This window comes from Haliotis asinina, chromosome 12 (assembly GCF_037392515.1).
Source record: "Haliotis asinina isolate JCU_RB_2024 chromosome 12, JCU_Hal_asi_v2, whole genome shotgun sequence".
Taxonomy (NCBI): domain Eukaryota; kingdom Metazoa; phylum Mollusca; class Gastropoda; order Lepetellida; family Haliotidae; genus Haliotis; species Haliotis asinina.
The window spans coordinates 36,654,103-36,670,752 of record NC_090291.1 but is presented as its reverse complement, the minus strand read 5'-3'; the positions used below and the strand labels follow the sequence as shown (position 1 = coordinate 36,670,752).

The 16,650-nt window shown below is 37.0% G+C and overlaps 1 protein-coding gene across 1 annotated transcript in view; it reads right to left on the bottom strand.

Annotated features, from left to right (window-relative positions):
• The window catches only part of LOC137258167 (suppressor of tumorigenicity 14 protein homolog), a 60,225-nt gene that overhangs the window by 37,036 nt on the left and 6,539 nt on the right, over positions 1 to 16,650 (bottom strand). Inside the window, exons 2-3 of the mRNA XM_067795741.1 lie at positions 3,193 to 3,264; positions 1,068 to 1,323 (exon numbers count right to left, since the gene is read on the bottom strand). Coding sequence (XP_067651842.1) covers positions 1,068 to 1,323; positions 3,193 to 3,264 — 328 coding nt within the window. The remainder of the gene's footprint in view (positions 1 to 1,067; positions 1,324 to 3,192; positions 3,265 to 16,650) is intronic.

The following is a 16,650-nucleotide window of genomic DNA, read 5'->3' as shown; positions in this document are numbered from 1 at the left end:
TTGTGTCAAGCTGGCGAAGCTACTGAAGCTCACCTTCATGTGAGTGAGTGAGTGAGTGAGTGAGTGAGTGAGTGAGTGAGTGAGTGAGTGAGTGAGTGAGTGAGTGAGTGAGTGAGTGAGTGTGATTTTCAGCAATTTTCTAGCAATACCATGCTTCACACATAATAGTGTATCCATTTGAAGAATTTAACCCGGGTCTTTGGAATGATGAACAAATGCTTTAACCACAGGTCTTCCCCACTGCCCCCTCACCTTTAAGTAATCTAGATACTGCAGTGTTAAAGTGACATCATCAGCTATCAACACGTCTTGGAAGACGAAAGGTAGTCACAACATACCTTGAAAAACATTTCCTAGAAGGTAATTTATTATACGCTGGGTCTGGTAGAGATATTCACAGGTGTCAAAAAGGGATGACTTCAGATTCTGACATTGACCTCCATATCATAAACCTACTGCCACTTTTGCCTACTGGAATGTAGGTATCTTGGTATTTCACAGTAACCTTGCTATAAATAAGTGTGAATGGTATTTAGAGGTATATACCTGAACTGTAATATATGCTTTGAGGTTTCACATTTGAATTGTAATATATGCTTTGAGGTTTCACATTTGAATTGTAAGACGCACATTTACAGCTACAATATATAATTGCCTTGTGATATGTAAGCAATGTTTGACTGGCTCAAGTCCCAATGAAATTTCTATGATGTGAGGTAAGCTTGCATAGAACTACTGGTATTGTTTGTTATAAAGATGATATAAAGATGACACTAATATTTCACAGTATGGTTTTTCATATACCCTGGGTCTTTAAACACACGATGGAGGGTGACCAAGGTGACCATGTTCCATCCTATCCACAAACTGCGCACATCGGTTTTAGCATTTCAAATTCCATAACACAACACATAGTCAGTTCTTAAATAATGGAACAAATGCAGAAAAATCATGAAGATGACATGTTCAACATCTCAGGTACAGCTGTCTATTTCTGTGGCACACTTATTTAATGTTATCAACTGGCATTAAACTTCTACAAAAACTTACAAAGGAACAGTACTTACCCTGGAATGCATTTACTACCAGTCGGAGGAGCTGTAACAGTGCTGAGAGTCTCGTTGCATGATGGAAAGTCTATCTCAGTGAATTTTAATCGTATTTTACAGGTGCTACAAGCACGTATCTGCACTTCACACCAGGATCCTTGGAAAGATTTCGGGGAGTATGCCTCTGGGTATCCAGGTGAGGCTATATGACCAGAGTCTCCTTTTTCTGCTCGCACAACGATGTTGCGACGACCTTTGTTACAGTAGAATGTTCCTGGAAAAAGAGGACCCCAGCTGTGAGAAAAAATATATGTGAGAAACAAACAAAAATAAACAACAAAGGTGCATTGTAAGGTGTTTGAGGATGGATTTAGCCTTATACATATGCTCTTTCAAATAATCTTTTTTCCTTTTTGCTATGGTTTATAAGACAGTATCAGTTTGCTTAAATACATAATCTCTTCCCTTGTAGTACTGGGTAATGAACTAAAGAAGATATCATTGTGAAACTGGCCCTTACAGGTAGCATTCTCTAAGAGAGATACAACAGAGTTGGGGTTTTTTTCACATTATTAAATTTCTGATAACTAGCCATTTTCAATTCTCATACATGCAAATTTTGAAATATACAAAAAAATTACATCTAAAACAAGGCAAAAGAACAAACTAATAAAGGTGAAGTCTGTAGCCTATGGCATTTTAGCCTGACTTTCCCATGACGTGATGTAATAATATGTAATAAGTCACACTCAGTATTGACTTAATATGTAATAAGTCACACTCAGTATTGACTTAATATGTAATAAGCCACAATCAGTATTGACTTAATATGTAATAAGTCACGCTTGGTATTGAAAAGAATTCAGTTTAACGTTTGTAAGAACATATCTGACAACTTTCACAGAGATCTGGACACACTGTCCTCCTTTATCGAATCAACAATACCGCCTTGGTTCCAAAGTAGACCTTATCATACAGCATCCTTCTGACTTCTATGCATTATGTCATTTGAACAGAGATGTTTAAGGGATCGGGATATCTCAATATGTGTTTTTTTCTGGATCAGTCTCATCTCTGATTATATCGGTTAGAGTGATTGAAGACACTTTTGGGGATTTATCTGCTCAGCAGATACTGGGCCCTAAATGGCATCATTTGGCAGTAAAAATTCCCAACTTAGAATTAAATCATTCTCATTCATGTCAATACATTTTTTAACAATTACAGCTTTAAGTGGGTGATTTGAATTTCACTGATAACAGGACAGAAACAAGAGAAAGTGACATTATTATTTTAAATGTAATGTCAAAATAACTCCTTACTTGAAGAAACATTTAAAAAAATCAATATTTTGTAAAAAAAAATGATGACTTCCACCGAATTCCATGCCAAAAGCACTTACTTTAAAACTGCCCCCAAAATCCCTGAATTTTTACACATTCAACAAAATGACAACTGGAATGACAAGTCTCTATGGATGATCAACTTCTCTATTGTACAAGAGTGAATTTCACCTCCTCATCCTTGATCATGGTTTAAATATCTATTCCGAAACATTGCTACTGTACAATAAAGAAGTTGAACATCCATAAATGCTTGTCATTGTTATTACTTACAACTTCTAGAATGCCTCTCAAACAGCTCAAAACAACAATTTGTACAGTGGCGACACATGCATCAGATACTGCATCATCACACTTCTTACACATCTCTAACTTATCTTATTTATCGTCAGTATTTTATTTACCTTTACATCGGGTTGCAACAGTATGCTAAGCCATTGTTAGGTACGTGTCGTAGTACACAACTCTCAGTTCAGTTCATTAACAATAAGATTTGATAGGAAAACTCTTGGTTTGGTCAAAGTTCCAAGACGAAATCTTTCTGGGATTGGGACCTAAACAAACGTGCATTCACATGATCTCTCTCATCCAATCAAATCAGCAAAAGACATTGACAATTTAGTGTCCCTGGAATGTCAGCTACGTACATCATAATGTCATTGAGGATTAACAGAATATTTGTGATGACATTCCAAAAGTAATGTGCATAAGGTGAGTAAGATGATATTTTTTGTACAAAAAGTGAATTTTTGCATAAAAGACTGAAAACAAAATACCACAGTATACTGCTTCAGCCCTACCTTTATGTATTCCATTCTCTAGCGCCAGAATCTGGCTGAACACAAAGATCAGTGACACTGGCTGGGATAAACCTGAAACAGGAAAAATACTCAATCAGCAATCTCTTACCCTTGGTGTATATCTATAAAACAATTACCCTGATTTCATTCTCATTCCATCTTAATGCTATTCGATCAGTCTCTTGCATTTTCAAAATCACTCTTCATGGATCAATATTTAAAATCAAAGGAATAATTTTGATTAAACATGAAATATACCTAGTTTCAGGTTGCATATATTAATCTAATATGTCAATTAACTTATTAACTGCAATATATCAAGTTCAAAGTTGTAAGAACTGATTTTCTAAAGGTGTGTTGAGGTGGCCCACTTGTGGCCAAAGTGTTCACTCGTTATGCTGAAGACCTAGGTTCAATTCTCCACATGGGTAAACTGCTAAAAACAGTGTAAAACTTAACTCACAGATTTTCTAAAACAATGTTTGGGAAGGATCTGTCACCATAAATATGTAAAAGCATGACATAACTGGAAAATATGAAATTACCACAAACACCTTTACATGAAATAATAAAATTAAGTGAAAAAAAACCCTAACATGAAATAATAAAATTAAGTGAAAAAAACCCCTAAATTGTTCACAGCTCAAAAACAAAAAATTATAAGAAATTGGCCAAGACTGATCATATCTAAAAATCCTTGACGAACAATAAACATATAAAACCCCTAATCAACAAATAAATTACCATGTGTTGTCAACACATTGATCTCGTAAAGTCAAAACAAACATTTTGTAATCTTAATTACCAAACTTCCACACATCAATTCAACTATACCATTATGCCCTCTCTATAAACAAATCAATGTGCCTGTGTGTACATTCATAATTAGTCTTACATCACTGCTGTTTGCCCAATACATGTGTGGGGCTGAAATAACACCAGGTCAGCACTGGAATCTGCATAAATCAATCAAACTCCATACATGCCTAATCAGTGTTTATTATCCATGTTTCATTCATCACGGCCAGGAATTTATATCTGTAGTTCAAGCTGCGTATTACCAGAGACCTGTGACATAACCCATATATTGACCAGGAATACATGGTCTATGCTGTCATGCAGCAGTCCAAATCTGATGGGTAATACCAGGTGTTAACATAATTAACACCACACAGGATCCTTATTGAACCATTCAGAAATTCAAACTCCAGGAACATCTTAGTTCTAAATCTACATTTGATTGGGCTTTCTTGGATATGTATTTGTCTTAAACCATACAATTAACTTGCCTCATACTATATATGCCCCCACAGTTTTGTGAACTTGCATTAGAGAAAGAAATGCTTTGGTTAAGAAAGAGTGGAGCAGATTACGAACACGTCCTGTTCTATTTTAGCTAACAAAATATACAATTTTATGGATAACAAACTTTTTGCATAGAGTGACATTTCGGTGCAGAGACTTACATTGTTTCAAGCTAAAAGTGACAGTATACTATGGCCTATATACATATTTCTCAATAAGCAGTTTTATTATCGACAAGGGCGAAAATATCAGGATTCATATTTTTCATGCAAAGCCCACGTGCAAAATATCACTATTATTATGATGTGATGTCATAAACAATGACATGACATCACGTTTCTTCTTTGACATTGCATTCTACATGCGGCAAAGACGGGTAGGCAGCCTATGTTTGAAAGTAGATTTGGGTATATTTTCTCCAATTTGACGAGCAATAAATCGAATATTATATTAGTGCCCATGTCATACTATGCCACTTCTAGCTTAATGGTGTAAGATTCTAACAAAACAAACATTGAATAAATATTGTTTATAGTTGTCAGATAAATTAAAAATTTTAATAATAATTAGTATATTTATTTTCTGTACCTATGCCATCCCACTGTAGCCAAGCCCACCCACCCCCACCCCTACCCCCACCCTCACCATCATGACTGATAGGCAATCGAAGACGGAAAGCAACCAAAGCTGAAAAGACGTTCTCAATATTGACAAGGGTCCCATCTGTGTTCCATGTTCATCATGTTGTCAGATAGTTAAGGCCTTCCTACTTACAATAAGACCAGGTGGATTCCCCCAGAGAGTATAATATACTCATTGAAATGAACAAGGGAACACATCAACATACACATTTTCCATGACATGTTTCCAAAATTTCACCCTAAGTGCAATATATACCTTGTGAAGAAACCTGGAAAAGAATAATGGAAAGTACTTGTACTTTCATGTGTTCCCTTAATTGTTTCCATGAGTATATGTGAAGCAGATATTTGTGTTTTTTGTCCATGTGTCCTGGAACATTCTGAAAAGGTGGGTAAATCTTTCATTCACTTGCTCAATGTCTACAGAACACATCTCAAATACAGAAACTAGATTAATGCTTAGTCTCTGAATATATATAATTTTGGACAAAACAAATAATTCCATTTAAATTGAAAAGGCGCCCCAGTGAATTGGGAGATTGTGACTTGTTTCAGTAAAGGCTTCAGGCTTGCAGTAAGAGCTGGTAGGAAGGGCAATTAATGCGGTTCAGGGGCTGTCAGACTGACTAATACAAGGAACATGCACATCATGTGCATGCCAAGGTCACACACAGTCAGTCACAGGTTGCACTAATTACATTATGCATAGTCTGATTATAAGGTCAATTTGATACAAGTTCTGGAAGTCCTGACTTGATAAGCCCTGCCACCAAGCATGTCTCAAAAGGTAAGGAGAACCATCTCCCAACTCCCACAGTTTTCATGTTAATGCTTTCAGGCACTTGTCTGAAAACAAGTGTCTGTCTCTAACCTTTGAATCTAATACCAAACAGTCCTTCTGCATCGGTTCAGAGCTTGTAATGGGCACATGTGGACCCTTATTAGCTCAGGTTACCGGAGTGAAATAATTTTAATAGACTCTAGCTTTTGATTAGCAGCTGAGGTTGCTCACGGAAGTGTTGTGGTACTCCTTTGACTCAAATGATAATGCATGTTTCTTCAAACAAACAAGCTCTAGTTCTGATCAGATGAAAAGCTGAAAAGTCAATACAGAAATAATAACAGCGACTGTTTTGGCTTTAGAACCGAGAAGATGCGGGTCAGAACTGATCTCCAGTAATCCATGCTTGTTGCAAAAACTGACTAATGGGATTGGGTGGTCAGGCTTGCTGACTTTGCTGCCACATGTCATTGTATCCCAACTGCATAAATCAGTGCTGATGCTGTTGATCACTTGACTGTCTGGTCCAGACTAGAATATTTACAGACTGCAACAACATAGCTGGAATACTGCTGAGTGTGGTGTTAAACAACAAAACAACAAATCAAATCAACAGAAATAATAATCGTTGCATACAGGAGGAATATTGGCAGGTGCAAATAAGCCAGAATATGACCTTGCTCTGTCATTGTATCGCATGTTTATATCACTGCATAGTCTGGTCCAGAATCAATTGTCTACAGACTGGGTTGTACAACTGTAATACTGTTGAAAGCAGCATCAATTGACTGAGTTTGATTTTACACTGCTCTTAGCAATATTCGAGCAATATCACGGCAGGGACACCAGAAATGGGCTTCACAATGTACCCATGTGTACCAATGTACCAATCAAAGCCTGGTCTTCAGTGAGATGAGTGAATGCTTTAAGCACTAGGCTACCTCAATCACCACAAAATGCAGCATCAAACAAGCACATGTAAATGTCAGAATTGTTCAATTGGCTCACCTTTAAGGAGAAATTTCTTATGGATGTGGAAACATTTTTGTATTTTCTATTTACAGTACAAACATTTTTCTGTTTGACAGACATTTTATCTGTGAAGGTGTAGCAACAGCCTTGGCAACAACAGAATATCATCTTCAGATTAATCTAGCTTTCAGTACTCTGCTCCTCAAGCACTATACACATACACAGAGAAGGAGGACCTGTGATAATATTATACCTTCAAACTGGCAAACTGATAAACTATCTTCCTACTAACTAGCCATTCCCAACAACCAATGCTGATTAAATACTAGATGTGTTTTTAATGCACTTAGACCTCATTAATTTCAACATCTCCTTGAGCATCCCCAGCAGAGTGGGGCGATAAGCTGTAGACAAATAATCTACCTGTGTGATAAAATCTGGTTCTTGGAGGTGGTAATGTTCCAGAAAAGCCCTTGTCACAACACCACGATAAGACCATAAACCTAGGTCAGTAAAGAAGTGTTGTAGCTGGATGCTTGTACTTGTCAGTGGATGCAACTTTCTTTATGACTGTCTATTTTATCAGCAGAGGACAGCAGCGTTATAAGTAAATAATAATACAATGTTAATGGACATTTATATCCACACGTTCCCGTGCATGCTCATGTGGCAAAATGTTGTGTATGGAAATGTTCTGCATGACAGAGTGGTGTGAGTGGTTGTGATCGCAATGTTGTGTGTGGTTGAGTTCTTCATGATAGCAATGATGTGCATGGTAGTGTTGTTCATGATAGCAGTGTTGTGCATGACAGTGTTGTTCATGATAGCAGTGTTGCTGATAGCAGTGTTGTGCATGACAGTGTTGTTCATGATAGCAGTGTTGTGCATGATAGCAGTGTTGTGCATGACAGTGTTGTTCATGATAGCAATGTTGACATGGCAGTGTTGTTCACGAGAGCAATGTTGACATGGCAGTGTTGTTCATGAGAGCAATGTTGTATATGGCAGTGTAGATTATGAGAGCAATGTTGAGCATGGCAGTGTTGTTTATGATGGCAATGTTGTGCATGTCAGTGTTGTTCATGATAGCAATGTTGTGTGAGACATCTGTTTTGTGCATGTCAGTGTTGTAAATGTGTGATAATGTTGTACAAAACAGCTGTGTTGTGAATGCCTGGAAGTGTTGTTTGTGGTGACAGTTTTATGTTTGACTGAAGTGTTGTACTTGACATTAGTGCTGTGTTAGACACCTGCATTATACATGCCAGTGTTGGGCATGACTTCTGTGATCTCACAATTTCTGAACAAGAAACATTCAAATAAGCAAGCATTCATTAACAGGCCAAAAAATAAACTGCTACGTGTGACTGAAGATATAAATCAAAAGTGTAGAGCTACAAAATGTACATGTGGAATGGCATGGTCATCTGGTATCCCAAAGTGAGCTGAATTCGACGTTCTGGTGATTTCGACGATTGCATTGCTAGCGCTATATCGAGGAAGTACGTGCGCGATCGGAGTGCACAAACAGTTTCATCCGTAGGGCGGATGCCCAGTTCCTGTCGTGAGACGTTTTATTGACAATTGAAATCAAGAAATTAAGTTATGTAAAGAGCAAATAAACAACAATATTATTTAACCTCGATCGTTAATACCAATTCAGATGCAAAATCAATTGCCTGTATAACCAAAAATAGCGATCAAAATTCAACAAGATCAGTCGTCTGCTAGTGACAGGTTATGTATGAAACAGGAAGCCACGTGATCAAAACTCTCTCGCAGTGCGGAGGGAAAAGTATAGCTCACCGTCGAAAACACATACAAAAATACACGGATGTGACAAGCGACTGCAGTTTCGCTGATACGATGTTATAAAAGCTGTTTTCGTTGGAAATACACAATACTTTTTTGTGAAATAGATGAATATACCTTTATCACTCAAGGTTAGCAAAATCAAAACTTTAAAATGATATTAAAGATAAAAATTACGTTTTTGTCTTATACCGTCGAAAACCCTTAACACTGGGATATAAGGGGCAATGGGGTAGCCAAGTGGAGAAAACGTTCACTCATCATGCCAGATATGATTCCCAGATTGAGTCCCAGTTTTGATTCCCCACATGGGCACCATGTGTAAATCCCATTCGTGGTGTTCCCAGCTATGATATTGCTGACATAATGGTAAAAGTGACTTAAAACTAAACTAATCTCACTCATTCATCTGGTTTATACTATCCCAGAGACTAAAACAAGCTCAGAATCAGATCCACATTCTGAAATAGGGAGATAGCACACAAGACCAAAATTATGAAACAGACTTGGCAAAATTACAGTTAATACGTAAAGTGTCCCAAACTCTCTCCATCTCTGGATTAGCCGTTGCAAGGCCAGCGCTGATTCAGAACTTCAAGAGACTGATATCACAAAGTGAAACCTACCAAGTTCCCAGAATTCCTCTCTCTTCCTCATCATCATAAGGTTAATCCTCTTCAGTAGACACAACACGAACAAAAGATCATGAAGATATCTTGCCGAGATCCGTGTTAATCCACGCGCAACATTGACCACACCTGTCAGACATTGCAACTTCTACAACATGTCGACAGTGTAGCAAACCCACCAGCACAACTAACACCACTGGTATTTCTCATGTTTTGGTTCCCTATGGAACAGAAGGCTCGCTTGCACTGTAGGGCACAAACATCACTGTAAAGTGATTAGCCGCGGTTGAAATAAAACCTGTATTTCAACTATTGCTACAGGGTTCTACTCTGCCGAGATTGTTAAAGCTGAACATATGGCCAATGATTTACACTGAAACTCATCGTGCAGGGTATTTTGTCTCTATACAAAATTTGCTTACAAGCGACATTCTGTGATGCGAAAAAGAGCATGTCAAAATAGGATGAACTTACATTCCGTATGTATTTCAGTGCAGCAAGAACTGGAAAATCGGCTGGTTTATCATGAAAATTTGGATTTGAGTGTGATAAATGCATAGATGATTTCCCAGAAAATTGATGGCAATTATTTCATTCCCCGCTGATGCAACATGCATCTCATGTTAATGAAGCTTAACACCTGGTGAAGACCTGGGTGGTGCCTACAGTCTAGTCATAAAGGAACACGGATGATACTTAACATCTAACTTGTATCAGCCATCATAGAAAAAACAGCAACAAACTCAAAAAGAAACCCTAAAGATGGGAACAAATGGATCTATAGTTACATCGTATTGCTCTCATTTAGTTAAAAGCATGCATGCATACAAGCATTGTAGCCTTTCAGGTTGCATATCACTGATGGCTTTAACAGACTGTCCCTCGACATAAATCTGGCTTTTCAAATATATTAGAACCTTGTTTGGTTGACATCTTAGAAATAGCATCACAGGTGTCACCAATCTATTTCTTTATTTTCTTACATGATTACACTACAAATTAATCATATTTTTTCAAATACCTATTAAAAAGGCTCTCTAAAGTATCAACGTTTGCATTTTTGTTAACACTTTGATTTAAAGGGTACTTTAATAAAATATATAGGCTACGTGGGCCTGCTGAATATTTGTTTTCCGTTAAAACTTTGATTCAATAGGTACTTTTATAAAACATGTCTGTTTTTGGTTAAAAATGTACTTTTATAACACATATTTGTTTGTTTTTATTAAAACTTTGAATTAAGAGGCACTTTTATAAAACATATTTCTTTTTTTGTTGTTAAAACTTTGATTTAAATGATACTTTTATAAAACATACAGGCTACACAGGCCTCATAGCTGCATATTTTTGTGGGTTAAAACATTGATTCAGTAGGTACTTTTATAAAACATTTGTTTTTTGGTTAAAATTTTGATTTAGAAGACACTCTTATAAAACAATCTCACTTCAAAAAGACTTGAACTTTTTTTCTACTTTTTAACTACCTCATTCATGTCTATCAATGTAGAAACACATGAAACTTGAAATTTAATCCGACTTCCTTAAAAAGTGGTGTTTATTGCCAGTATATCACCCAGACACTGTACTGTAATATGTGCCAGAGGACATACTGATATATTGTCTCTGGCTGTATAGTTGTCCACAGGCTACAAGACAGGAAACAACCTTCCATGTAATAACACTTTTATTATAACATAACCGGCCAAACTAAAATAAAAAGCAGAACAAAATGTCACATTTCACATCATATGGTACTGTTGCGGTTATTCTCAAGTCATTGGATTATGGTTGTCGGTTATTAAGTGTGTCAGTGCTAGACTTGTGCCTGTATCACATAAATTCATTCCCCTAGGAATAGGGCACCATGATAAAACTTGAACACAATATAAACCTAAAACCAATTCACTCACTCATTTAATCTCAAACCATAACAACACATTGCTTTCCTGTTTTGTCTACTGCATATTGTACACTATCAAATAAATGTCTATAGAATAATCTAAATGAGAAAACATAACAGGCTGTAAAATCAATTCAAAAAAGGCAGCATTTTCCTAAGGTTTCTATTTCAGAACAATTGATTTTTTCACTCAGGATCCCTGCATTGTGAATTATGATGCGAAAATTATTATTTCAGGATTCAATTTGGTCGTTGATAAGCTCACAAAAAAAATCTTACATATCCTGAAGAACAATTATATTGTCTCCTATTTAACCAAACCACAATCATAAACAAACATGAACAAAACCACAATCATAAACAACTGAATATTTACATACCAGTTAATCTATTTGTTTTACAGGGACCATTTAAGAGCTGTTATATTTTTCTTAAATTGTCTGCGGTAACATTTTCATTAAATTAGCCCTCTCAATACTACAGGCAAGTTTCTAACAGCCTAAATACTGAGATGATCTATGTTGTTTGAACAAGTCTACCAAAACAGAAAAAGTAAAGGGTAGGGTAAATACGAACATCATCATGACATGAGATGCAATTTAACAACGAAAGTGTGTGCAGTGAGTGTTGTTTCTCTAAGCAAAGAAACCCTGAGAATTTTCCGAAAGGCTGAAGACTCAATAGCCCATTTAACTGTTCAATAATTACCTAGATTTCCTGCAGGCAGCATGCTAAGGGAACGCGGCTTCGTCTGCTCTAAAGCAAGCACCTGCTGTCTCTCTGTGTATGTATGGTTCAGAGATGACCAGTAGGGGCAGGTATAAAGATCAGTGACATTTCTACATGTGAGGAACCCTCCTATACACTATTCAGCCTCCAGCTGTAGGCAATAGACACAAGTCGTAGACTGTAGGGGGTAGGTACTGCTAATGCACACTGTCAGACACAAGGTGCTTGTTGGGGTAACAGCTTACTTTGACTACAGTACCACGCGGCAAAATCACAGGTACTCCTTAACTAATGAGCCAGCCATTTGCTTAAGAAAAACAGTCATTTCTCTGAAACGCATAACCTACTCCAATTGCCACAGTAGCACTGAGATGATTGTGCTTGCTTTCCTAAGTGATCTCCTGCATGTATCGGCAAAAAGATGGTAAACAAACGATAAGCATGAAAACATGTAATTTCAACATGTCTTGCAAAAATACAATCCAATTATGATATAAACATTACAAGTAATACACCAGTAATTATAATAGTATTCCATCAATGACACACCAGGTTAATATGAGAGATTATACACTAGAACACCATTGATTGCTTTTATCTACCAGGTTGGCTGGTGAACACACAAGTACTCCTGTTACAAGGCTGTATTCTCTCGTGTATGGTGCAGTGTTCTAGGTTGTACTAGGTGAGTGAGTGAGATATGGCTTGTCACCTTGTGAACAATCTACACAAAAGTGGGTGGTGATGGGGTGGCTGAATAAGTATGTGAGTGTGTGTGTGTGGATGTGTGAGTGTGTTAATGGCAAGGTGGATAAATGATTAGGTTTGGGTGAGTGAGTGAGTAGGTGGTTTGTTTTGGTGAGAGAAAAAGTGGGTGAATAGTCGAGGGAGTGTGTGACTTGATATTATGCGTGAGTGACTGAGGGGCTGGGTGTGTTGGGGACTGGGAAAGAAACCTCAAGTTATGCAAGGCCCACTTCTGTAAAGTATTTTAGCATAATGAGCTTGCAAAAAACAAACATGGCCTCATCATACCAGTTTGGACAACCCAAAAGAGTTTTGTCATTACCTATATAACAATGTATGGCAAAATATAACATCTTTCCAGTGAACTGAATTCTAGAGATCTAAAGCGATGTGCAGGAAGGAATATCTTTTTCAAAGTTAATTTTGAACCCTGTCATTCTCAAGGTTTTGTTATTCCTGAAGGGTTACTGGTATGCCAAAAACAAATTAAATATGTCCCTAAACAGCAAGTCCCACACTGAAGGAGAGATCCAGAGACATCAGTTTAAAAGTTATTGAGTCTCGTTTTACACTGCTTTTAGCAATATTCCAGCAATATCAAAGTGGGGGAGACCAGATATGGGCTTCACATATTCTACACATGTGGGGAATCGAACCAAGGTCTTCGGCATGACGAGCAAACGCTTTGACCACAAGGCTATCCAACCACCCCTTTAAAATTTAAGTTGAACAAGCTGGTGGTTAAGTTGCAGACTGCACACCTAGAAAAGCGACTCAGTAGGTCTCAACACAACCCTGGAAAAACAATCCAAATATATTTATAAACCAGCACCTATCCACAGCCCTCTGTAGCTTCTGACATTTGAATAAAAAGTCATAATGAAATTACAAGAAAGTCCGTCTCATGAATCATCAGACTGATGCCGAAAGTGTTTACAACACCCTCCAAGCATCGGAACCTCTACATCAACATTGTTGGACTGTATCCATTTAACGAATGATCTCCCCTAATTACGACATGGCTGCCCCTCTCACACCTCTAAAGGTGATTGGCAGCCAACAGGCTGAACACATTACCAGGCTTGTTTTTATTTCATGTCCGACTTGGTTACTGAAGAGGGGGAAACATGTCGACTCAGATCCCTCATACTTTCCTAATTCCTTTTGGCCATGTCACAGAATCAAGACACCTACATGAAAAAACTGTTCATTTTAGTTCCGGTTTTATCTCCGCGCAGTTAAACCTAAAAGAAGACTTTTTGATTGTTATAGATGCATTTTCTTGCTGTTTAAACATTCTCAATCACTCACTGTAAATTGCAGTTTTCTGTGTGACTGTTTAGGTCTGAACGAATGCGGTATCTATCAATTTGAGGTAATGGTCTTGAAGAACCTGATCTTTGAACTTTTTGAAATCAAATACACGGAATAATTCCATTTGACTGAAAAACAGTCTCGTTCCTTTTACATTAACAATGAGAATGAAACTTCAGTATTGATGAAAGAAAAATACTGTGATACATAAATAAGCAAAGATTCAAATTTCCCTTATTGATTTTGGTTTGCTCGTTGTTTTAAAGCACACTTAACAAAATTCCAGCTATATAGCAGTGGTTTGCAAATAATCAAATCTTTTGCATTTACAAAACTGGGATACGATAACATGTGCCAGCCCAGTCAGGGAGTCTGGACAACCAAATCTTTTACAGTTCACAGGTGTATGTAAAATATACCCTGATTTTTATCTACCAACAATAATTTTAGAGGATGTACATTGTATGAAGGAGGCACAGGTAGCCCTGTGGACTGTGGCAACCCAGTTAGCTGTGGAGAATTGAATACCAGAAACCTATGACTGTGGAGTTTGAATCTGGGTTCATCCAAACCATGTAAAAGTTTGCAAGCACCAAAACTGTTTTTGGGTGCCATCAGTAAATGTCTGAGATAAATTAAACTGACATAGCATGATATAACTGAAATATTTATCTCACCAGTGATGTGGTGTTACCAAAATATTAACGTCTAAGACACATTCATCTGACAAACCATGAACTGATATATTCTTCAAAGCAGTATTTACTTAAACTATCACTAATATGAAGTCACACATAACATGACAAATATATCTGGAGCTATCCGATGTACACACTTAATACACACTTTAAATCACAAAATTTATCTGGCATTTTATACGTGGACCATTGTATTATTCATTTTAAGAAATAAGGAAGGGTGTAATTAAGACAGGTTATAATCCAGCTTTAATTACATTCTACCATGAACTTTTAGCACCCTGCCGTTTTATTGGTCGTACAGAAACAAGGAATCTACCTGAGATAATGTTTTCCTTGATATCTCATTACAGTGAAAGAACATATTAATCAGAAGCCAGCTGTCTGCCAATATCAGGTACTAACCTTAGTTAATTAACATTGCCAAATAACATGCTGTGATTCCAACATTATTTCTAAAAGCATTGTGATATACTTCCTGTGGAAAACTTGACAAACAAATACTGAGAGAGAAGATTGTATTTTTGATTAATGTCACTGCAGCTTGACTCCTGTCACTATCATTCATATTTATATCCTGTTTCATGTCCACAGTGTCACTATGATTAGATTTCCTGTCTGTAGAACTCAATGCCAACATAATAATCTGTGTACTTCCTAACACAACTTTACAAAAATTACTTCGTTTTTTCTTAAGATGTCAATTTGAATAATACCTACAGGATATCTGCCTTCATGATTTTATTGTGTCTCACTGCAGTTGAGCAAATTTTAAGGTGAAAATTATGGTTTGAATACACAAAGAAAACATACCTGCAGACAAATAGATAATCATCACTGATCCTGTTGCCCTTTCAACATACAGAAAATAATAAGCTCTACCAATCCCACAACACAATTCATTTCCGTTATAGGCAAACAGATTGGCTTATTTTGTCATGGTAGAATGGCTGTGAATCATGAGCATGTCACCATGTCATCATTTCCAGTTAATCATGTCTATCCCTGTATAGACAGCACAAGACAGCATTTCTCTCAACAAGCACCTGTTTGTGAATCACCTGTCAAACAGCACAATGATTCCAATACGGTCTACCATCATTCATGTTCAATTATTAACCTGAGACTTCCACAAGTCCTTAAGGCAATTATTATCAGTTCAAACCACTCATTTATATGTTTCTAAATACATATAGGAACAAGTTGTGTCTAGGGTTCTGTCCCTATCAAGAGGCTCTTTATAGAGGTAGATGTAGACTTGCATATGTCTCTAAGGTAGTAATTCACAGTTTAAATGATAATTTCTAAAAACTACTCATCCCTCAAACAGACTGTCATTCTTACTGTCCACTTATCTAGACTTGTCTCTTTAAAGTACAGAATTACTGTACATACCTGGGGTTTGCATTGAGTACAGTCTTGTAGCAAGTCACCATTAAGTACCAGTCACCATTGGACCGGCCATTCCTTGCAGTCTTGAAGGAGGTAAAAAACTGCCACTGTTAGCACAGATGCTACATATGCATACTGCACTACATTTTTGTGTACAGAAATGCACCCTTAAGTCAAAATGCAGAAATGTTCCTGGTCCCTTAAAAGGCATACAAGTCCATATTCCATGTTACCATATCAAAAACTGTATGAAGCTGTTCATGTTCAACTGATTACATGTGGTGTTGTGCAAAGCAAAATATTTGTTACTGTGTTATGTTCTATAACACCATCAAATACATCTAACACATACCTGACAGAACATACCTGGGGTACAGATCTGCAGTGCCCCTGCTGCCTACAACTGGTCTAACAGCTTATAAAAAAATAACAAAACAAAACAAGAAAAGAAACATTTTTCTTTCATATAACCATTAATACAAATATCCTAATGCAACAGTATATTTAAAGTGTGATAATTTTGTTAACAACATTCATG